The sequence below is a fragment of the Lissotriton vulgaris genome, chromosome 5 (genome assembly GCF_964263255.1).
Source record: "Lissotriton vulgaris chromosome 5, aLisVul1.2, whole genome shotgun sequence".
Classification (NCBI taxonomy): domain Eukaryota; kingdom Metazoa; phylum Chordata; class Amphibia; order Caudata; family Salamandridae; genus Lissotriton; species Lissotriton vulgaris.
This window is the reverse complement of record NC_141693.1, coordinates 1,447,706,698-1,447,730,866: the sequence shown is the minus strand read 5'-3', so window position 1 is coordinate 1,447,730,866 and position 24,169 is coordinate 1,447,706,698. Positions and strand designations below refer to the sequence as shown.

The 24,169-nt window shown below is 46.0% G+C and overlaps 1 protein-coding gene across 2 annotated transcripts in view; it reads right to left on the bottom strand.

The window, feature by feature from the left end:
- Positions 1-23,632, bottom strand: part of LOC147712722 (uncharacterized) — a 254,238-nt gene extending 230,606 nt beyond the window's left edge. For both annotated transcript variants that reach the window (XM_086923372.1, XM_086923373.1), the window contains exon 1: positions 23,435-23,632. In XM_086923372.1, the coding sequence (XP_086779498.1) occupies positions 23,435-23,507 (73 nt within the window). In that variant the 5' untranslated portion in view covers positions 23,508-23,632. The remainder of the gene's footprint in view (positions 1-23,434) is intronic.
- Between the last annotated feature and the right edge of the window lie 537 nt (positions 23,633-24,169).

Here is a 24,169-nt window from a genome sequence, read left to right as displayed (position 1 = left end):
ATAAAATCAGTTGCCTATATGTGTTCCAGAAGGTGCTAATCACCCAGATGTGCATTTGTGCCCAAAAATACAAATTTGTGCCACATAATTCTACCAATGGTAAGAGTGCCATCTTATTGTTTTAAACCATGAATGTAAACAACATGCTAGACACATTGCTAGCGTTTATGTAAACATATATTGAAAAATACTAATAAAAGTTAAAATCGCCACCTATACTTCATTTTATAGATTAATCAACCTAAACCTCCAACAAGCACCCAATAATCAGTGCAACCTTAAAAGCCCATGTTTTGCCAAAGCAGACGCTAAACTCACTTACAATGCCTCCCATGAGCAATGAAATGTATCTAGGGTGAGGTCCACGTATTCAAGATAGTCTTCATAAGAACATCACGCCTATTAAGTCAGATCGCTGGCACACTGGGAACATATAAATGAAGCTGTCATATAAAGATTCACGTCTCAATAAAGACAATCCGGTTTCCAATGTAACAGCGCCAACCACACGCTTTGCATATCTGTACCACAAGTCTAGCACCTGTTCCTGCTCCACACACTCCGCGTCTTTTGGTATCCCTTTTTAGGTCTCGTAGCGATACAGTGCGTAAGCACTGTACTCGCCGAGATCTATTGTTACTGACTCTGCTTCCCAGGAGACAGTGCCGGCCGCGTGCTTCTCTCAAAAGGCGATCGGCACAGGCCGCGCGCGCGCCGTGTCTGTCTCCTGGGAAGCGCAGCATACATACACAGGCACACTTCCCCCTGCACGCATGCGCACACACATACACAAGCACACACACGCACGGAGAGACATCCCCCCTCACCCCTCCGCCGTCGCACACACAGACACACGCACACATACAGGCATCCCGCTCACACACACACACACTGCATACACACACTGCATACACACACGGTCCCCCCCCTTACCTCACCAGATACACACACGTGCGCACACACACACGCGCGCGCACACATCCCCCCCACACCCCACTCACCAGGTTCTTCTTGCGTGTCCCTCGGCAGCCAGCGGGTCATTCCGGTTAACAGGCGGGGGCCGCGGGCCTCTCCACGAGCATGGGAGCCCCGCTAGCTAACACGGCAATCCTCCGGCGGGCACAGGAGCGCCTGCTTCCTGTTTTTGTCCGGCCCCGCCCCCGTCCCAACAAAGGTTGCCTGGCTTCCTGTTAAAGCCGGGCTGTGGCGGTGAGTTTGCTTGTTTTCTCATTGCGGACCTTTAATTTGAGGATGCAACGCAGGCCTGACACTGGCACTCATGAGATCCCTTCTGACTTTGCGGCAGCCTGCTCTCATGCCAGGCGTTTCCCTGTGTTTGTCACAGCACGTCCTGTTCTCTGGGGCGAATGCCAATATTTCATATTACCGGAAGGTGCAGCGAGCGAAGCGAAATCTAAGCCAGGTCTCTTGGCAAAACCGCGGTTTTCTCTTCGGTCTGATGCCTTCTTAATGTGTCGGGTTTCATAAGTCAAAAATAATGATGTTTCCTTGCAGGGGGGCGTGTCTTCGTCGATCGTGATAGTCGGTGCTCACTGTACGTGGTGTTATTTCCTCTGCGACATCCCTCAACGCTCTGGGTCAGATTCTTTCTGCTTTTAAATGTGTGTCTGCCTGAGTTGAAGCATACTTTTTGCCCCACCGCATCTCTGTCATTTGCGCAACATCACTGTAGGTCACGTGCTTGCTGCACTTTTAAAACAATGACCCAAAGAAGGCCTCCCCCGAAGACAAGACGCTCCTGAAGAACAGCTGCTTCACCGAAAGGTGATGCAGTCATGGCATTGTGCCTGCTGTAAGAATCGAGCGCCCTCATTCAAAATAAACCATTTCATGTCCAAAAAGACATCATCTCACAAAACCCTAACCCCATTACATGTAGGACAAGGCCGCACATGCTTTTATCGCTATGATAGCCGCAACATATTCCTACATGCATTATATCTAATTTTTTTGCTGCGTGCGGTTTTCGGCATGTCTGGTGAATAACCACTACACGCATTCGTACATCTAAAGGCAGGCGCATGTATGGCTCTTAGCACGTATGACTCTTACACTACTGGGCCCACACAAACAAACATGTACACATTTTACGGGTGTGTTGTGCGCACTAGCATTGAATGCCCTCCACTGACGAGCGGGGATGGGGGCGGCCGGGCCTGGGGGTAGGGAGCGGACACGACACGCAGAGCCCCCTCTGCAGACGCGCATGCATATGAACCTGCCTGTAACAAAGTTAGCGCGGAAAGGTCTATTGCTCACATGACCGGGGTCCCGCGCCAGGCACCCGGACTGGTGTGCAGCAGCAGGCAGCGCCCGCAGGCAGCAGAGGCTAACTGGGAGGCTGTGATGAAAGGCGCGAGCCTGCCTCTCACACAGGTGTGGTGTCTGTGCACATTAAGGCTGTCTGCACGTAGAGGCCTCTGATTGAATTATGGGATCGGTGCTTGATACCCAAAAGCCGCGGATTCAGCAGCCAGCGAGGGGAGCTGCTGGGGGGCCTCCCTCCCCACTGCTTATAGCTGCATTATTTTTACCCCGTTAATTGTCAACGTTGCCTTTCGCAGGTCTTGGACAGACTCGTTGTTTTGCAGATGTGTGTATACCTCTCACTGTTTCACTCTTGCTGGTAGCGAGTGTGCCTAGCGCAGCACGTCATACATTCAGAGCAGGTCCGATTCTTTATCATTATTTGATAGTGCTCGTGGTCCGGCGCGCAGAAAGAGCAGCTGCAGTGGACATGATATTGAGAAACCCTTTCTTAAGTAGCACTCACCAGTTTCCGTGTGATTATTCAGAAGTGGGTTTCGCATTTTCCGCGAATTACGTTAAAATGAAATTTGTGCTCCCAAATCTGTTTCTAAGGATGGCAGCCATTTGGTCAATTAACATTCAACATACTGTGGTAACAAGGGCCAAGAGCCGAACATTGCATTTTTATAAAGATGCATAAATACCACAACATGTGTCAAAAGTCATATGTGTAGCCTTTGATATCTGGCTTTGTGGAGTCCGGCAGTGCAGTAACATGGACGAAGGATTCACCCGCAGAAGGTAATGTCTCTCTAGCAAAGTGAGCAGGACGCCTCTTTTGATGCTCATGTATCTACCTGTCCACGTTAAAGATGGAGAGAACAATCCTTTTGCTGCGTGGGCTCTCGGTTGTGCACTGAATGGGCACCGCAGATCCTTGTGAAAACCGTGAGCCGGGTGCCAGGGGAGCTAGCTGCTGGTGTTCTGTCGTTGTGAGCCAAGCTAGCCTTTGTCTTGCAGGCACATCTATACTTGCATGTCACAGGTCTGATGATAGGATGCCACAGTGGACTGATCCGTAAGGGATGCCTTGGTGGCGTTGAGTGCATGTGGACCGGCTTGGGTCTTAGTCGTGTTATCCATGTTTTAGGGAGGCAGCAGAAGGGCTGTGATGATGGCTAAGTTGATGACGAGTCGCTAGTGCGCTAGTAGTGATGGTATGGAGTTCTTGATATCATTTCTTTGCAGGGTCACTGCTGAGGTGTCAGTTTTGCTTTAGTATTAGACCAGCTTCACTGGAAGAAGGTTGTTAAACGAACCTGGTCTGCTGCAGTAGTTACATACTACAGTATGTAGCTATAGGTGTTTATTTCCCCTGAAAGACTAAAGAGCATTCTATCTTTTCTTTCCTTCTTGTTTTTTTTTCCTTTTTCATTTCTTTCTTTTAATTTGACATTTGTAAACAGAAAACGTACTTTGTATGCAAAGTTACAAAAACAGAACTTGTAGATTACGACAGAATGTATCCAAATACATAAGTACAGTTTAATTACAACCTCGTTAACATTGTGCCAAAAGCTCACCGTCGCAAACCATACTTAATTATTACTTGCTTTATTCTGGATGTTTTTTTACTAGATTTGTTTTCAGTTTACAGTGCATCAAAACAGTCACCACGGACTAAGCATGGGCGAATTTTGCAAATCTCGCGTTCGCGAATTTTGCGGATTTGCGAACTCGCAATCCGCAAAATCCGCGAATTCTCGCGAATTTGCGGATTTTTTTTTTTTGTGTTTGCGCGGGTTTCTGCCAGTTCGCGAGGGTTTTTTACAATGTCGCAAATTGCGAACTTACCTGTCGGCTCGCAAGTTTCGCGAACTTGTTGTTTCTACGTGTCCAGCCTGTTTGGGACACTCTTCTTCATCACTGCCACTCTCTGTCACCACTGCCACTCTCTGACTACTCATGCCACCCTCTGGCCCACCCATGCCACCCTCTGTTTCATCACAGCACCCTCTGGTTGTCCAGTCAGTGTACATTATTGTGGCAACGCAAGCACACCTTCCCTGCCTCAAGTGACCTGAATTAATTTGGGGCTGATTAATGTGTCACAGAATATTTTTTTAGCTGGCACCTGCTTCCTTAGTGCTTCCTGATTAGTGATCTTTTGCACTTGCTAAGTGCTTTCATTGTTGCAAAATTAGTTACAACACCTGCCCTGCCCCAACTGACAATAATGCATTAGGGGCTGATTAATGGATTTGAACTTCCAGCCTGGCTCCTGCTTGTCTCCCTTAGCTGTAATTCAGGACCTTTGTGGCATATGTGTAACTATTCTGAGGTTCAGAGCAGGGTCACATAATAGTTTCAACTGGCAACTGAACTCTGGAGGGGCCCCTCAGGAAGCACTACAGGAAATGGCTACTAATGATGAGCCTGAACTTTTGAACCTGGTAAGTAGTTACTTTCAGTTTTGCTAAGATCGTATTTCTGCAATTTTGCACTTATTCGCGGGGCGCGAACTCACGCGAACAGTGCGAACAGTGCGAACAGTGCGAGCAAAATCCGCTGCTCGCGGATTTTGCGGGAGATTCGCGAATCTCGCGGATTGCGAATTTACCGAAAATCCGCAAAATCCGCGAGCGAAACGGATTTTCCGCCCATGCTTACCACGGACCTCAAAACCTCTATACTTACCTTAGTGAGCACAATATGTTCAATTGATACAGTCCCAGTCCACAAACTCTACAAACCCAGTCTTCTGTGAGAGCCGGATACAAACACTCTCTATGGTAACATAACCACCTGTATTTGAGTCAAAATGTAGGGAAACCACAGAACGGGGCTTCAGCTGGTCAGGCATCCTTATATGTTTGAGAATCATTTCAGTCAGCCCAGTTCTGGGGGAATATTGTCCTGAATATTACTTTCGTAATGGGGACATCCTAAATACATGAGTGTATTGTCCACAGTAACCGCAGGAGGGTTCTATAGTGCCTTGATATTAAGAACCTTCATTGAACCCACTCTGCCATTTGGGAATGAATGTACCTGTGCTACGCCAGGGTTGCACCAGAAATTGCTTGAATTATCCAGGTGGTTGTTCACGTCTGAGACATAAGGGATGAAAACCTCCCCTGATGCTGTCCACCCTCACACAACGCACCCTCATACACCAGGGAGGTGTGATCGTTAGTGGGGGCTGTGTGGTTTCAGGTGAATGGTTAGTGAGATGGAAAGGCTAGCGAAGTTTAGGTAATATTATATTACAGGGATAGGGTTTTAAAGAGGAGTATCCGCCAGTTGCAGAATTACATTAAGAAGGATTAAGGCAGGTATGACAAATGGAAGGTATGTATAAGATGTAAGGTAAAAAGAGGATCACTGACACTGACTCTCACTCACACTGCCTCTCACTCACACTGATTCTCTCACTATCACTGACAGACTCTCCCACTCTCGCACTCACTCACTGTCACTAACACTCTCACTGACTGACTCTCCCACTCACTAACTCACTCACTGTCCAGACTCACCCACCGACTCACCCACTCTCTCTCACTCACTAACTGACTCACTCACTGACTGACTCCCCCACTCATTCTCACTCACTGACTCACTCACTCTCAACACATATTGCAGTACAAATGCAATAGGTGTCACATTTGCGAAAGTTATAAGTATTGGCATTGTCATACACAATGCCAATAACTCAAACTTAAATGCTGCGAGACCTATTGCATTGTAAATGCTTGTTTTAAACAATATATCCAATTCCTGCACTGTCCTTCAAAATCGTTGCGCTAACTCAATAACAAAAGTGCACCAGTCAGTGTGCAATCAGCAGGTCTACAGGCACTCATTTGCGCTGCCCATATTATCCAGGTGACAGGTGGCAGACATGGGAAGGGAAAATGTTGGCCCTCAAGCTCAGGAATACAGCTTCCTGCACATCCTGTCATTTACTTTTTGTTCAGAAAAAACAAACTTTCTTCGGGAGTTTTTTTTCTCTGAACAAAAAAGAATGTGCAGAGTGGGCACTTTAAATATGGCACCAGATGGCAAACTTCGCTGCTGTGAACGGAGTCACTGTGGCAGTGGCTTCCTTCACAGCAAAGAGATCCCTTGCAGGCAGGCAGGATCTACAAATACTGCGGGCAAACCTTTGCAAGTGTGGTGGAGGTCATGCCTCCCGACAAGGCCTAAATAATTTCCCAAGACTTAAACACTCAGAATGCACAAGGATGTTAAATTAAAGTCCAGGATTCGAAACGTGGTGCTATAGTTAGCCCTACCTAGATGATATTTACAACTTTGCCAAAAAAGGAAGGTAACATCTAAACATAATGTATGCCAGTTTAAAAGACTTTCTGCATATTAGTGGGTGCCACACACATTCTTCTGGTTACAGTCATCAATATTCCTCTTATTATTTTATTAAGAGAAAACAATTGATGCCTATACAGCTTGAAAAGAGTCGCAGCACTGCTCTCTTTAATAGATGTAACACGTGTGGAATCTGAAAGGGAAACAGTCCAATGATGGAGGCCGAATGACTGTAAAGGGTTAACTTTCTCTGTCCAGCAATACACTCAAATCAGGAACAGGTGGCATGAGTTCATTGCTGTAAGGGTCTATAATCCCTGCTAGCCCAGCACCCACTTCACATGACTTGTGTTTAGATAAAGCTTCCAGCTGGAAACCTTACCTCAATATGATGAGGAGGTGCCTCTATGCTGACCTCCCAAAGTGCCTCCCAACAGGACACACGCCTCTCTGCTTTCCCGCATGTGCGTGCTGCAGAGCAGAGCCCCTTCCCGCCCACTGTCTTAAAATCAGTCTTTCTTATTTATTGAGAGAAAGTTTTTCTAGCGTTTATGCTCGCCACACATTGAGGCAGACGGACTCACTCAGTGTGTCAGCTCCTACTTGCAAGGATAGATAGTTTTGAAAAGGTTTCAGTTATGTTTCACGTTGATAGCTAATGTAAAGTTTAAATCTTACCATTTAGGGTATGTGCTTCACTTCGGATGTGGGAAGGTCCGAAAGTGGGCCATATTTACAAGGAGCTAGTGCTCCCGCATTATTTGTTTTTTGCAACGGCGGTTCAATCAGTGCTCCACACAGCTCCATGCTTACAAACTGATGCATTGGGCCCAATGTGTCAATTTGTAGAGGTATACCTGCCCCCGATATAATGTGTGCAGGGTAGGCGTTCCCAGGATAAAAGCAATGTAGACCTGATGTAGTAAAATTTACAACTGTTCACTGCATCACTCTACGACCTGACTGCCTCAAAATCCCTACACCTTTTCAAATCAGGCATAAGGATTGACGCAGGGTTTTTAACGTGGGACTCGTCTATGTGTTCTGGCGCAGTGCTGGAGTTGCGTCCGTTTTAAGACCAACTCTAGCAATGAGTCACTGTAGCACCAAAAGATGCATCCGGATTTCTGACGCATCTGTGAATCCTTGCGCCATGGATCCCTGTATTGCATATGCAGCGCATTCATGGAGTTATTAGGGCACTTGCAACAGGCGCAAGACACCTGATGCATCGATGCCGATGCGTCAGTTCTTGTAAATATGCCCCATAATGTTCTGGCATATCTGACAGGACTTCTTTGTCTGTTTGATCCGGAGGAGTCCCATTGACTTGCAGGAGCTAGAGGTAGGCCTAGCCAGTTTTGGCAGTTTAATGTGCCCCTTTGAGAGTGCCTACTTCTGTCTACACTTGAACTAATACTCTTTGTACAGGAATTTATATAGCGCAAATCACCGAGCTGAGATAACCCCGGCAGGGTATCCGCAAGGTGAAAGCCAGGCATCCCGCCGCGAGGGGCCGTTGTGGTAGGCCCCGGAGCGAGAATTGTCGAGTCCATGGACATTTTAGGACTCAAGACCCCGCCGTGCCGGGAATTGAACCCTAGTCCCAGGCTGACCTCTGCTTCCAGGTCTGCCTCCTCTAACCAGTGAGCCACACTTCTCTTTATGTGAACTTCAATGAGAATTTCGTTTTCTTAGTTCTCAACAGAAAATACCACAACTGGTCTCTAAAGCCAACCCTCAGGTCTCACCTAGGGCATTATTGCATCTTTCCATAAGCTACTCGACACCATTGGCAGCTCCTCGAGGGAGTGCTGCGGGCAGTGGGGCGGGCGGGGGAGGGGCAGGGGGGGGCGTAGTAAACTTTGGAATGCGGCCCAACGTAGTTGTGTATATAAATAAATAAAGAAAACAAATTACATTGCCGATTTGGCTTTGCAGCGCGTGCAATGTAATTTGTTTTATTTATTTATATACACAACTCTGTTGGGCCTCATTCCGGAGTTTACTACCCCTCACCTTGCCCCTCCCCGCCCTACCGCCCGCAGCACTCCCTCGAGGAGCCGCCACTGCTCGACACTACTATTCATCTGCATTATGAACCACTCTTTACTGGCATTTTGCCTTCTATTTTCCTTTTTTATTGTGCTTTTTTTATTATACACGTACTAATTACCATTATTATGCTGAGGTGTGGGTCAGGAATGTCACGTAAGGAGTTGCCACAATATTGGCAGAAGAATATTGAGGACCAAAATATTCACAGGTAAGTACGTTTAGATTTTCTGACAATATATATGATAAGAGTTAAGAATAATAGTCTATTGCTTCCTCCTCCATATTTTGTTTTTTAATATTTTGGTCACTATATTATGACACCTGAATATTCCTTCCACAAAATTCCAGACTATGACTTTTATGCTGTTCATTTACATAGTAAATGCCACAAACACATCTATTTTCTCTATCTCAAACACCTGAGCGCAAAAGATCGAAAAGAGATAAGGAAGGATTAAAAGACAAACCGAGACAAGATGCATGAATAAAGCAGCCACGAGAGTGAGCTCATGAAGTGTAAGGTGGTGGAAAAAGAGGGATGACGTGGAATCAAGATAGGGCAGCCTTGGTAATCGGCAAACCAGGCACGTGGCAGAGACAGGGACGCATTACAAAAAAAAAGATATTGTGTCCCTGCACTTTTGTTATTTTTTCATACATTACGTGCTGAATGTATGCCAGAGTCTATTGAAAATGCAAACACACACCATCACCAGAATTTAAATTATAAACGTTTTACTGCCAAGCCCCATAGATTTCCTTTTTAAGTCACGGAAGGATAAAAAGCCGACTTTCAGCCTGTATCTTGCAGGATAAAAGGACACCTCAGCAGCAGGCACAGACTACAACCCAAAGAGCTATCTTACTGGTTTATCTAATCAGACTGCTTCCTCAAGCTAACCTATGTCTAGTAGAAAGCCAGTGATTGCTGTTCTTTGTGTTCCTAGGTAAGTGCAGGTCTGCATTTGAGCTACAGAATGTGAATTTAAAAAAATCTGAAAAGACTCGGGTGAGGAACGCAGGATATGAGCCGACTCTGGTCGGTGCAGCTGTGAGCTGCACAGCCTTCTCGAGGCTCAACAATCGTCGTTAAACGTGATCCGCATTAGCAACGCTGCGGGAACGGAAAGGGTGGAGCTCGGTTCGCCCTGGACATATCTGATAACGTCTCTCCTTCCCTCCACGACTTGCCCTCCCAGCCCCAGACAGGATATGGGTGTGGAGGCGCCCATCACGCAGCACAGAGGGAAAAGGTTAAATTAAGTGTAGGGGGGATGAGGTGAGGGCCATTACATCACCTCGTGCTGGCAAAGGAGAATCACCTAACGAGCTCCGAGCCGCGCTGGGCCGCGCCTGATAAGGGGGTGATTGATTGCAACTGTTTCACAGGCCGACCACCAGCTATCGGACACTGAGCAGTGCCCACTCTGCGCCACAACAACCGCACCAGGCAACTATCAGAAGAAAAACACGTTGTGTTTATTAAGCATCAGGCAGCCGCATACAAGCCAGCACCACGTTCACGGAGTCCGGTTGGCACAAACGGACCAACTGCACGTTATGTCAAGTGCGTCGATATCAGAAGGCATCTGAAGGTACTGGAATATCCAACACAAACACCACTGCTATTTTGTTAGACAAAGAGAAGCAGGAAATGATTTCACTCCTCCCAAAACCTCTGGTTTATGGCAGTCTTGTCTAAAGGGGCATCACACTGTCATATACATTTATTGGTAGACCTATCTTATATTACATCGCACTCTCATCAAATGTTACTGATGCAATGATGGAATTAGGGAACGACAGCAGGCTCAACAAACACTGTTGGTAGAGCCAGGTACGCTTTGAGTGTCAATATGCATATTAAGCCCCATCAATAAATACTGGCAAGTCTCAAATTGCATCAGTTAATCAATCAAGAGGGATTTGTTGAGCGTGACTAAGCACACGCGATGGTACCCATGTCCTAGGTTCTTGCTGTGATCATTGGAAAAGCCAAGACTTGTGCCTCGTTCTGAATTTCCGGAGGAAGATGTTCAGAGGTGGAGTAGAAGGTCGTTCCAGGACTTGGAAATGAGGTAGGAGAAGGAGCGTCCTCCACTGTAGCTTTGTCGGACGCTGGCAGTGTGTAGGAAAGCGAGGGAGGCGGAGTGTTGGTATCTGGAGCGTTGGTGGAATTTCAGGCGGTTTTTGATGTATGCTAGCGCTTGGTCATGGAGGATCTTGTAGGTGTGAAAAAGTTTCTTGAATAGGCATCTCTTCTGGATCGGAAGCCAGTGGAGATTCCTGAGGTGGAGGGTGGTCTGGGTCCATTTGGGGAGGTCAATGACGAGTATGTCAGCTGAGTTCTGTATCGTTTGGAGTCTCTTCAAGAGTTGGGTGGTGATTCCTGCATAGAGCGCATTGCCATAGCCAGACGGCTGGTGACTAGTGCTTCAGTGGCGGTTTTCATGGTATCTTTTGTAGAATGCAGAGGGTGTGGAAGCAGGAGGAGACTACGTTGATCTGGCATTTCATGGTGAGTTTGTTGTCCAGCAAGATGCCATGGTTGCAGGCGTGGTCTGTCGATGTGGGTGCTGGTCCGCGTTCAGAGTGCCACCAGTTGTCATTCATCAGGGAGGTGTTGTTCCCAAAAATCAGCACTTCCATTTTGTCTGTGTTGAGTTTCAGGCAGTTTGTCTTCATCCAGTCGGCGACACTCGTCATGCAGTTGTGGAAGTTTGTCCTAGGAGTGGATGGGGCTTCAGAGAACAAGAGGATGAGCTGGGTATCATCTGCTTAGGACGTGATTTTGAGGCTGTGGGTTTTGATGATGTTGGCCAGGGGCATCACGTAAGTGTTGAACAGGATGGGATGAGGGATGAACGTTGAGGGATGCAGCAGAGGATGCTCTTGGGTTCCTAGGTGAAGGGTGGTAGGCGGATTCTCTGGGTTTATCTTATGAGGAAGGATCCGATCCATCTAATGGCATCTCCCTAGATCCCGATTTGGTGGAGATTTTTGATGAGGGTGTGGTGGAATCCAGTACTGAACACTGCTTAGAGGTCGAGGAGGATCAAGGCTGCTGTTTCTTCCTGCTCGAGGAGGGTTCTGTTGTCATCAGTGGCAGCTATCAGGGCAGTCTGAGTGCAGTGATTGCACGGAAATCAGATTGGGAGTTGTCGAGCAGGTTGTTTTTCTCCAGTTGTTCAGTAAGTTGGCGGTTGATGGCCTTCGAGGATTTTGGCATAGAAGGGTAGAAGAGAGGTTGGGCATCATAATACATGTAGCTTAATGGTAGACATAGGCAAGTCTGAAATATCAGCAAGCTTATCTACCCCCTATTGGAAACATAGGCAAATCTCAAATGACATCATACTTCTTACAACCTTTTGGGAGGTACAGAAAATGATTATATGGCAACAGGCATGCTACATGACATTGATAAATACCGGAAGACTCCTGTGACATCATGCTTGATTAAATCCATTGATATATACACAAAAATAAGGAATGGAAATCTCAAAATAATGAAAACAAACAAGTCTTAAATTACTTCAAAGTCAATATACTTTATTACTGTCTACATGCAAGAACAGAAGTGTAATCTCAATTATGGAATCCTATTGGAAGACACAGGCAAGTCTTAAATACATCAATTTAAACCACCACTGCATCCACTTCTCCTTCTGAAAACCTCTCACACACCACTGCACCCTACAGATCCCCCGCCGCTGCTGGGGCAAAGTCACTGAAGAACAACTACAGACAAGCCTAGCACTCAACCCACCGACCAACCCCACCAACCCCAACGATGATGCACTCACCCTCAGACGCTGGATGGACGACTGCGCCAACACCTTAGCCCCGCTGAAAAAGCCCACCAACAGAGACACCAGCAAAAGAGCCAGCTGGTTCACCTGGGAACTCCTAGCCTCAAAGCGCGCCTGCCAGAAATTGGAGAACATATGGCACAGCGACAAACGCCGGACAGCCGCGCTGCCCACAAAGACTGCATCCCCAACCACAATCACCTCATCAGGACCGCCAAAAGGACCTCCTTTACAGACCGCCTAGAAAACAACGCACACAACAGCAAGGAGCTCTTCAACATCGTGAAGGAACTCTCCAACCCCAGGTCCTGCGCCAACGACATCCCGCCATCGCAAGCCCTGTGCGACTCCCTCGCCACCTTCTTTCACTGAAAGATCACCGACATCCATGACAGTTTCAACCCCCGGGCGACCCCTACAGGCCTCGACACGCCGGACCCACCGCGCCCCACCAACCACGACTCCCTGACAACCTGGGCCAACGTGAGCATCGAGGACACAATCAAGACCATGGGCACAATCCACTCCGGATCCCCGTCTGACCCTCTCCCACACCACATCTTCAACAAAGCCGGCAGTACCATCGCAGCTCACCTGGGCAACATCATCAACCTCTCCTTCGAGACCTCTACCTTCCCTGAGAGCTGAAAGCATGCAGAGATCAACGCCCTACTGAAGAAAGCCAAGGCGGATCCGAGCGACCTCAAGAACTTCCAGCCCATCTCCCGGCTTCCTTTCCCAGCAAAGGTCATCGAGAAGATAGTTAACATCCAGCTCACCCGTCACCTCGAAGACAACAGCATCCTGGACCCCTCCCAATCAGGATTCAGCAGCAACCACAGCACTGAGACCGCCCTCATCGCCGCCAGAGACGAAATCAGGATCCTGCTAGACAACATGCGAGACAGGAGCCCACATCCTCCTAGATCTCTCCGCCGCCGTCGACACTGTCTGCCACCGCATGCAGATTTTAGACTAATAAAGTGAGTGACGTGAATATCAAATTATGTCATAATTGTTGATTAAGCTGTGCCAAAACTGGGTGAATACAAATAGGCTACTGTAGATTCTGATTGGCTGCGGATAACAAATAAAATATCTCTGGTTAGCTTAAACCTCCTTTGACCACATTTCAACGTACATGGACATGAGAACAACAAAATCTGTGTTTTTCATCGTTGGCCTGCATTTCTTTAGTTCTCCTGTGGAGTGAAGTTGGAGGTCTTTTAAAAAAACACCTTATCTTCACAGGCATGCTACACCACCATTGACAATGCATTTTGGCTTTGCCAGTGCTTGTTTTTCTTTCTCATGGGTATAGCGAACCTTTAATGGGAAAGCTGCTGGGCCTCATCAACCTTAAAAAAAAAAGTGGCTAAAAGCATCCGCTGCAGTAGTATTCCTTAGCACAAAGAAGAGAACTACTTTGTGTGTGTTATTAAAGGGCAGAATCATAGTGGAGTTAGTGGTGAAAGGCTGAAGTGGCTTACCCGCTGCCCCATGCTTTATGCTGTGTGGGCGAAAGTAAAATGTGAATTACACAATTCCAGACTAACTGATAAAAAAAGCTGGCCTGAAACCTGATAAATAAGTATATTTTACATACAACTTCTGTTTTAGTACAAATCAAAAGTTCTTGACTAACGCCATTCCTAAAACAGAAGGATTTCACCTATTTTGTTATTTGGTAAATTTTTCCTCTTCCCCTAGTGCACAGCCCATGGTGGAAAGAATAGAAGGGTGAGCCACAAGGTTGGATGCCGATGAGAAAGGAGAAATCATTTTTTTTAAAGGTTAATTATAGTGCACAGAGGTGCTGTTGTTGGTGATGTTAGCTAGCCTCAGTGAAGTTGGGTGGATGAAAACCAGATTGGATGGGTGTAAGTTCACTCTGAGGACATACATAGGGAATAAGTAAGTTGAGGACAAGGCATTCCACAGTTTTTGAGAAAAATAAAGTAAGATGATTGGATGAGAGTTAACTGGAGAAAAGGAATTTGCGGTGAAATTCGATAGGGGAGGGCTACAGACGTTTTTAAAGAGGATGTACAGTCAGTGAGATGAGAATGGCTGAAGAGATTAATTGAGTGGGATAGAACCCCTGAAGAATGGCCTAATGTAAAATCATTAGTCGAATCTAAATGAACTGAGGAATACTTGTGGAACTGAGTTTTCTTATTCCTCTCCTCCTGCAGTCCATGTTGTCTTCTGAGACCCTATTTATATAATAACTATCTAAAATGCACACCACAATACAAATACATATTATCATAACCCATCTCTCAATTTACCATTAATTATTTTCTGAGTTGGCCACGTTCGTTTATGTCTTTCTGAATTTGTGACGAGGAGCATGTTTTATCCAGATCTCCCTCATGACTTCCTCAGTTTATCAGCCCAGCCTGTTTGACCAATTAGAGAGACTAGAGAGACATTTATCTTTACCAGCATATTGTGACATTCTATGTACAAAGGGCCTCTGTTACTGTTTTATTGGAACTGAAAATCCCCCAAGTTTTGGAGGAAACCACAAATATAGTGTAGAACACAGTGGCTGAATTGTCTCCATAATACTGACTATTGTATCCCTGTGGTGGAGGAAACGTAGCCAATGAATTCTACTACATATTTCCTGCACATGTTGAAGGGTTTACAATTTCCTCCAAACTCTAAATGAGGCCGAAAGTCTCCTATTAATTTATTTGTGATTTTTGTCAAGTGTTTACCTCTGAAATTAAGGTTTGGGACTCCGCTAATGAGCAGGTGGAGGATGTTGATGTAACAGAAACAGTTATCATATATTTTGTTATTTATATGTGTGCAAACCGAGGCACTTTCTAAATTGATATAGGTCGAAAGTATGCATGCAAGGAGTAGCCGGTCAAAAGTATACGTGCAAAGAGTAGCCTTTATTTAGGTAGGTGGGAAAAAATTGATATTTCACTCTTTCTGCAATTTCTTGGGTACATCAAAAATTCATTTCAGTCAACATCAAGTGCCTTCGTAATAGCTATATTATCCTAAACCCACCAAACATTGGGTTGTAATTTTAATTTACCAAGTACACAGCTTCTAACCAAGCACAATCCTAAAGCACACATGCTCGCTGCTGCACTTCACAAAATAAAAGTAAAACATGGTTGTCTTCACGGGGTACCCCATTTATCGTCGGCAAGGACTCCCACTCCTCTAGTCTATAGACTAAAATCCAAGAAGACCCCCTTCATACTTTTCTCTCACCTGATGCTGCTACTCCTAAATGTACACAACCTTAGGTATCCCCATATGTATAATTTTACCATTGTGGAATTCCACTGTAACTAATAGAACTAGTACACAACTGTTCAGCCACACAGAGTGGATTTAGGTAAAATGGAACTTGTCTAAAAAAAACAAAAAACTGTTCAAATGCGTTATTTTAATGTCCATCGGTCACATCTAGAATCTGCATCACTTTGTTGCATTAGTCCCAACCGTAGCACTACGAACAGTCCTCGACTGTCCAAGGTTCACTAGTGAGATACTATTCTAAGAGGGATACTGAGCTCTTCCCTGAAGAGTCTGAGGTCTTTCAGACCATCCGCTACCACCCGCATGGTGGCTTCATATATCATATATCATTTTCATGGGCTTTTTTTGCCAAATTCTTAATGTATTGCTCTGGTGGAGGGGTCGGATGAGGCATGAGGATCTTCGACGGCCACCTAAGGCCTGTAAATATTTAAAGTGCGTCTTGCTCTTTGTGATTCAAGCTGTAATTAGATCCCCACTGCCTGTGATGTCTCATCAAGACTGAGCCTTTTGTTCTGCGCTTTGCGCATCGAGTCCAAGAAGCGCCACACAATAGCACAGGAAGGCCCTGCATGCATTATTAAGGGCTCGATTTTAGGCCTGGCAGACACTGAAAAGTTTAAACTGGTGTCATCTCGCTGGTTGATAGGAGTGCAGGGCACACTGGCCACCTGCTCCGCTGAGCACCTGCTGAATAGGGTAGTAGGGAAGGGTGGGTTGCACTACAGAGTGCAAAGTGTCATGTGCAGAAAGCAGCAGTACTACCTAAGAGATATGTCTGGTCTCCCAGAAAGAAACATTGTTCGCCAGCTTATACCACCTATATTTACTGAGATACCTCAGTCACACAAATAGCTGTTTTTCACCCCTGCCCAGAGAGCATGAGTATGGAGCTTCTGTGCTGGACACCTCAAGTCTAACCAAATGGTTCCGAGACTCAATTTGTAATCCTGTCTAGCTCCTTACCTGCCGCGTGGACTTTTATGGTGTTGCATGTTTGTAACTAGTTATTTCTCTTTTCAAAATATCATTGTGTTTGTCCAACCCACTATAATCTTACACCGACAGGCACATGTCCTCTCTTTATTGCAAAGAATCGCCGATGTGTTATTGTCGCACACTCTTTGCCACTGCCGTCTTTGACCCCAATGACAAGTTTGCTGTTTTGTGGTCCATGGATGCCATGCCACCTGTAATTGCCCGTGGTGGTCTCCTCCAGGAGGGAACGCTCCAGGTTGACTAGCGCCACTCGCAATATAAGCCTTTCTAGCTAACCTCTGAGTTTTCTTTCAATATTTGCCTCTTGCTTGGAGAGTACCGGCTCAGGATTCCCTACCGAAGGCAGGGCGCAAAGCATAAACTCAGCTGGAAACCAAAGACTAAAGGGAGTGGCTTTTGAGAAGAATATGAGAATTAATGTGGGGGTTAACCCCTACAAGGTACACTACTCATATGCACAGTTGCCACAAGAGCAGTGATTTCTATCTTCACCATGTACTCATCACACTCTAATTCAGATGTAATTTGATGCTACCCCACGTGCCATACCATTGCAAAGCAATATCACCACATTTTTAATTTTTTTTAAACATTGCACAGTGTTCTTTAAAAATGGAAAGGGAAATGTTGTTTAAATTCAGCTCCTAGGTCAATGCAGGACACGTGACTTATTTATCGGTGGCTGTAATAGCCCATAATTTGTAAAGCCTCTAACAATTCTGGGCTTGGTTCGTGTACAGAAAACTACTAATACGATTTTAAAAATGAAAAAGTCCATCAAGATGAAAGCCAAATTCATACCATCACCTAAAGAGGTACCGGTCCACCTCTGCACTGCCAACAGTGTAACTGCAGCCTTGCCCTGCACCTACTGCGCCTGCTGCTCAAACTGTAGCGGTTGTCTCCCCCACCACCCCCACTACGCAGCCCAGTCTGAAGGAACATGCCCCAACCCTCCTGATGATTCACAGAAGTATTTTTGCGGTGGGGAGTGGTACCACAAAAACACCATCGCGCATCCTTCCATGTCTCTGTCAATCGACCAAGAACCATCCAACTCGCTATACTAAAAATGAAGTGAACAGTGTTTTTTATATGTTCGAACTGCATATGTAGTATCAGCCCTGAATATACCGATGTTATTGGTATCTTAAATGTTTTGGGGCCCCTGAGAGTGTAATTCGAAGACAGTGTGTGGGTGTGGCTCTGATCATACATTCACATCACATGTGTGACTTCCTAAGTCTCATCCTGCAACAAGCACTCCGAAGCTGACAATCAGCTCTCTTCAACCACTCTACAAACCCCTGGAGTACAATAAAGGCACTTTTTCTAAATCTTTGTGCACAGATCCCATTACGGATGTATGCTCTTATTGCAAGAATGCTCCTCGAGCGCGCACTCTTGCCTCGTACTTTGTTTCTTCGAGGCAGTTGCTGCGCTGAGGAACTCCGCCCAGCTCCGGGCCTGCTGGGCTGTGGGAGGCCTGTGAAGTGAACGAGAAAGTCTGGCTGAAGCTCGCCCTTAGTTCGTGCAGCCGGCGCATCTGTGCCTCGTTTAGTGTGCAGTCACAACGGGCTGCAGCTGTTCCTTCACGTGCTGCGGCGCCGGGCCCCAGCGACAGGCTGTGGAAACCCCGCCAAGGCGCACATTCTTGAGCACGCGCTTTATACGACGCCATGACGGACTCTACGCGGTTTAACCTACTCCATATTTACTAGCATGGCAGGAAGAAGATCCCCACCGCGTGCGTCCGCCCACCCACCTGCTCTCTCCTCAGAACCGCAATGGTTCAACTCACTCTCACGTCCCTCGAGGCCGCCTGGCATTCATTTGAATGCAACGCTGTAAATATGACTTCTTTATCTGTATCTGACTGAGACGCAACTAGAGTCAAATTTCGGGGGGCAAAACAAAAAATCGGGGGGGGGGGGGGGGGGGGGGAGAGCTTTCTTCCAGCAAGAGGCAGAGTGGAGATGCAGGGGCTCTAAGAAGGGGTGAAAGAACAACAAAGCTTAATTAGCATGCAAATGGTCTTTTAAAGGCCTGTGAAGTACTCGGGTGTGGCTGTGTGTGTGCCCGGGAAGGGTTGAAACCCTTTGAGCCCAATGGTCGGTGCGCGCCTGATCTGTATTAACCTAATTCTTGCACCTCTTATTTTATCTTTATCTTTTTAATGATCCTGATTGTATTTGTAACTTGTTAGTGTGTAATTCTCCTTATGTAGCGCACTTGGTTATTATCAGGGCTTTAAGTGGGATGAAAAAACTGGGGGGGTCCCTCAAGGAGGCGAGGCCAATGTAATTGAGGGCGTGGCTTAAAAACACGTTAACTAAAAATCTGTGCTTAGCCTAGTGTGCCGCCCGACTGGTATTTTGTGGTTTCTGTCATCCAGATATGATACAACAAGTCACAGTATACCTACAACAAGTCAGGACTATTAGCTTTGTCAATGGTTGTTAGTTGCATAAGATAAATGAGCAGCAACTATGGCTTGTATTAATATTCAAAAAGATTCCACTTAAAGCCCTGGTGACACCACGACAATGTTGCTACTCCTGAGATTCATAAAGAGAAGGGAAATCGAGAGAAATTACTCTCTTTAACCCCTTCGCTGCGGCGGCTATTCCGCCGCAGCGCTAAGGGGGCGGGGCGGCCGCGCGGCGGCTCCATACTAGTGACGGAACTGCTCCGTCACGGCTCGCGGGTGAGCTGTGCTTGTGACGGAACGGTTCCGTCACAAACCCGCCCGCCCATTAAAGCGTCAGCGCAGGCGCGGAATTCGCGCCGCGCAGGGGCGGCGAGCGGGCCGTGACGGAACCGTTCCGTCACAAGCACAACTCACCCGTGGCTTGTGACGGAGCGGTTCCGTCACAAGCATGCAACGGGTTAAAGGATTTCCCTTCCCCTATAACGCTTGAAAAAAACGTACCGCCTGTGCCAGGGCACAAAACAGAGCCCGATAGAGACCCGTTTCGAGGCCTCCTTAAAAAAACTGCCGGTGCTCTGACCCGGTGAGACCCGGCCCACTTAAAGCCCTGGTTATTATTATTATTATTTGAAAGTTTTATATAGCGCGAACAAGACCCTTGTGGGTATCAGAGCGCTTTACTAGGTAAATGTCTTAGATACATGTTAAATAACAAAGTTCCATGACAGTCAATGATAGCGTAATCTCCCTATCGTAGATACATAGGTATATGGTGCATAACAAAAGGTTCCATGTATATCAAGCATAATATAGATACAATATCTAGGATACATGGTTAAGGGATCTCATATATTGTAAAGCGATCTAACATCTTTGGGTAAAGTCTGCGCTATATAAAACTGAATTAAATATATAAATCAATGGTACATTGTCCTGCATCAACAGTTTATAAGCAAATGTCAATCCACCCACGTACCAACACTTCCTTTCCATCTTCAACCCACACACCCATGAGACTGTCCAGTCACGTGACTTGACTGCCGCCCTCCAATCTTATCTCATTATGACACGTCTTCATATAGCTACCATATCACTATGTTCCAGTCCTTGTCCGTCCATATCATCGGTATATCTTAATCTGTTTATGGATTTATCTGTCACTGAAGCGTCACAGTTTTAAACTGTCGGCCTAGATAGCATTCTGTTTGTCTATGGACCTAGATCTCTTGCTAAAGAAGGAAGCATGTACGCACACGTGACAGACAATCAGCAGCCCAATATCCACAAACACAACAGTTAAAGGCTGTTGCAGTTCTTATCTCTAGCAATAGATGTCGGCAAACAGCATCTCCAGCTGTAAAGCCGCAGTACCATGGTCAGCAACTAGATGTCCCTGCAATGGCTAAAGATGACTGCTGCAGCAGTCAATCATTACAGATGTTCAATGCAGTTTAAAGGTTGCAATACCACTCTCCGCATCTGTATGTCCCATTAGAGACCAAACTGATGCAGTTGGAAGTTTGTCTGCCAATGCAAGCATCTATATGTTCCTGCAGAAATTATATTTATAATATAGACTGCCACAATCACACTTACAAGCATGATATATTCTTAAAACACTTCAAATGCAGTTCTAAGACTACAGTTTCGCTGTCAACATATAGAAGTCCTTGCGGAAGGTAAACACAGAAAATAGACAGCATTTCCACACGCAATAAAAAAAATTGCTTATCCCATCAGAGATGTTATTGATTATGCACTTGCTGTAGTCATTTGAGAAGGCAGCACCCATACCTTTAATGTGTGAGATTAAGAACAGATCATGTGGAGCGTTCTGTGGTGTAGTTAAACATATCTACTAAGTTTTGCTGTTTTTTAGGTTTTAGATTGTAATCATAAAATCCGATCAATTGAGTATTAGTTATGGGAATTTGTAGAGAGTTTCCACTGTGTTGCTTTGTAGCTGATCTTCTCAGGGAACTATTACACCTCCTTATTAAGAGTTTGATAAGTACATTATTTTTATTTTTTAGCTTTAGAATAATGTATTTCAACTAGTGCCCCTATTTTTGTAGTACATCTGACCCAAGGGCAGCCAAGGTCTTTCGGCAATGGGCATACCCTATGCCCTGCCTCCAGTGCCTGCTGGCCATGGCTAGATTACCCTGTGAGCAAGGAGTGGTCCCGTCCATATCCTGTGCCAGTATCCCGTTCCAACACTGGGCATGCCGCATATCAGTTCCTTTAAGCTACCAGCATGCTGAAAACTGTAAAGCTGTGCGTCTGTCTGTTACACTTCATCATCCAACACACCTCTATGCGCTGCGCCCCATAACCGCACTTCAGTGGTCATCGCGCACAACATGGAAACACTTCCCACATAGGATTACAACTAAAACAATATCCTTCCAACCACACACCCTACACGCGTAGAGAGCTACTCATGTAGGCAACCGCCTCAGCACACAACATCTGGGTAGTAAGTAGTATATAAATGCTGCAACACAATACAATAAAAATAAGCAATGTACATAGGGCATAGCTCTTGGCTACACCTGTGACCCACTACCCAAGCTCCTGATACCTGTTCAACCTCTACATTTGGACATGCCCATAGCTTACTGTGTAACAGGGTGTGACCTTCAGTCGTGCCCTGTACAATGTGTTGAATGTTTGAGATTATATTTAATTATGTTTGTTGGAATATTTGTGAGAATAAGTCAATGGGCTCATAGAGCATGTGGACATTAAAAAAACAAAAGTAAATGTACACTATTTATTGCATAAGTGGAAATGTTCCCACCTTTCAGGACTTGGTATATCAAAGTATTACCAGTTCTCTGGCTACTATTTGAGGAGAGCAGGAAGAAACATGGGCATCCGACATACAGTAAGCTGGTAGTGTTTTTTTGTTACAACTTGTTTTTTAAACTTGTCTCAGAAACTAGTCCAATTTGGGCTGCACTAGTGGGGTTGAGCTCATTGTATAATGAATATGAAATTCACCTGCCCCCATGGTACACAGGTCTGTTTCAGCACAGTTCACAGTGAGTAACCAGTTGGATGCACATTCAACGCACAGAAATGGGAAATCTTGATGGGAATTTTGGAACGACTCTCCAGACGTTTTGGGACAAGTGTCCACTGGACAAAGTAACACTTAGCATAGGAAGGTGGACAAATGGTTGATGCTTGGCATTGGCATATATTTACAGGAATTAGAGAGGTGGCCAGCCAAGGTGCCAGCAATGGGTCCTAACTGGAATAATAAAACAAGCCAATTAATCAAGCATATAAATGACCTCAAGGTGCACTTCGGCAGCACAAGGCATGGAGGAAAGCACAGGCATGCGTACAACATGTGCCTTGAACAGTAGGGGGAGACCAATGGAAAACTGAAGCAGGGACACCTCTGATTATCAGCATGAGGAATAAGTTCCATTGACGCTAAAGGACAGCGTTTGTCCACAGTACTCGGATGTCTGGAGAAGGGCAGGCACGTGCTCTGTAATCTAGACTCCTGCCTAGACCACTGCCCACAGCCTGCAGCTGTGCACCGTATCAGGACCCCAGCACCCACCGGGTGCAACCTGTGGGTGTCCCAGCATCTACAGAGCCCTGGTGTGCCTTCTGACTACTCCCTCTGCCACCAACATGGACCAAGTCCCGTGCTCCACTCTGCCAAGCCAAGCAGACTTGGCACTATGTCTTCACTTGACTTTCGCTGTTGTGTGTGGGGATGTACACAACCATAGCAAAATTCTTAAAATTACAATATTAATGTATGTATCGTGTAATACATGTGGTATATAAGAACATGCGCAGAATGTAATATGCTATTCATGATCAATGTTGATGGGGGCGTGGGGCCAGCATGATCGATTCAAGGCGTCACCTCCAGTGAGACATGCATGCATTATACTATATCGGTATTATTATTAATTTTATAATTTATTGGCTATATTCTTTGTGCTTAAAACATCCCTTGGCTCAATGAAGGGAGAAAAACAGCAATACGTTTTTACTTCCTCCGTGTAAATAACAGGCATGCTTTCAATTCTGCACATATATAATATAAAGTAAAAGAAACACATCAGTGTGAAACCTTCCTCAGGGACAGCTCTGCTCTGCACAAAGCGGCCTGGGATGAACGGGCAGTGGGGTAACAACAACTGTGTGCACAGCGCTGCTGCCGGCTGCGCTCATCGAATAGCGCGCGCTTCTGTCCCGCCCTCAAAACTCTCACCTGCAAAGTTCATCACACATATCAGAGCCCAGAAAAGGCCCATCCTCTTCGTGGCTCCGACGCGGCACAACATCCTGGAGCTCTCCACGCTGCTGCCTGACTGACCCGAGCCTGCTCTCTATCTGGCACCGCTGCGCTGGAGGTCTGTGGCGGGGTGTCCGTTTGAGATGGGCGTGTGGAGAGGTGGAGAGTGCGCCCGGCCTTCCTCCTCCCCTGCGTTTATATAGTGCAGGGGCTGCGCTGCTCGGAGTGGGCTGTGTTTGCCTGACCAGGGTTAACCCTTTCAGAGCACAGGCTTCAGTATGGGACTACAAGTGATTGGTAAAAAAAAAAAAAAACAGCAAAAACATTAACTCCATTTCCTAACAGCAGAAGAGATGGTTTAGTGGACTGAGTGCCCGCTTATGAGATCTGGGTGCCACCTACATGCCAGAATTTCCAATGCAGGTAAGCATAATCAACATCTCAGCATTTCACAGTTGGTAAAATGGGTACCATTGGCTCAGGGTAATCGCATTTTTGTATTTTTCGCTCTTCTGCGAGCAAGCATGTGATACTTATTACTACAGCCTTGAAAAAGTTAGAGCTATTGGCATTGTAAATGACAATTTTTGTATTTATGTGTTGGTTTTGGAAACAGATAAATAAATGGCATTGTTATTTACAATGGCAATAGCTGAGCATTGATGTGCGCGCGCTCAGACTGCACACTTCTCACTATTTTTTTTTTTTTAA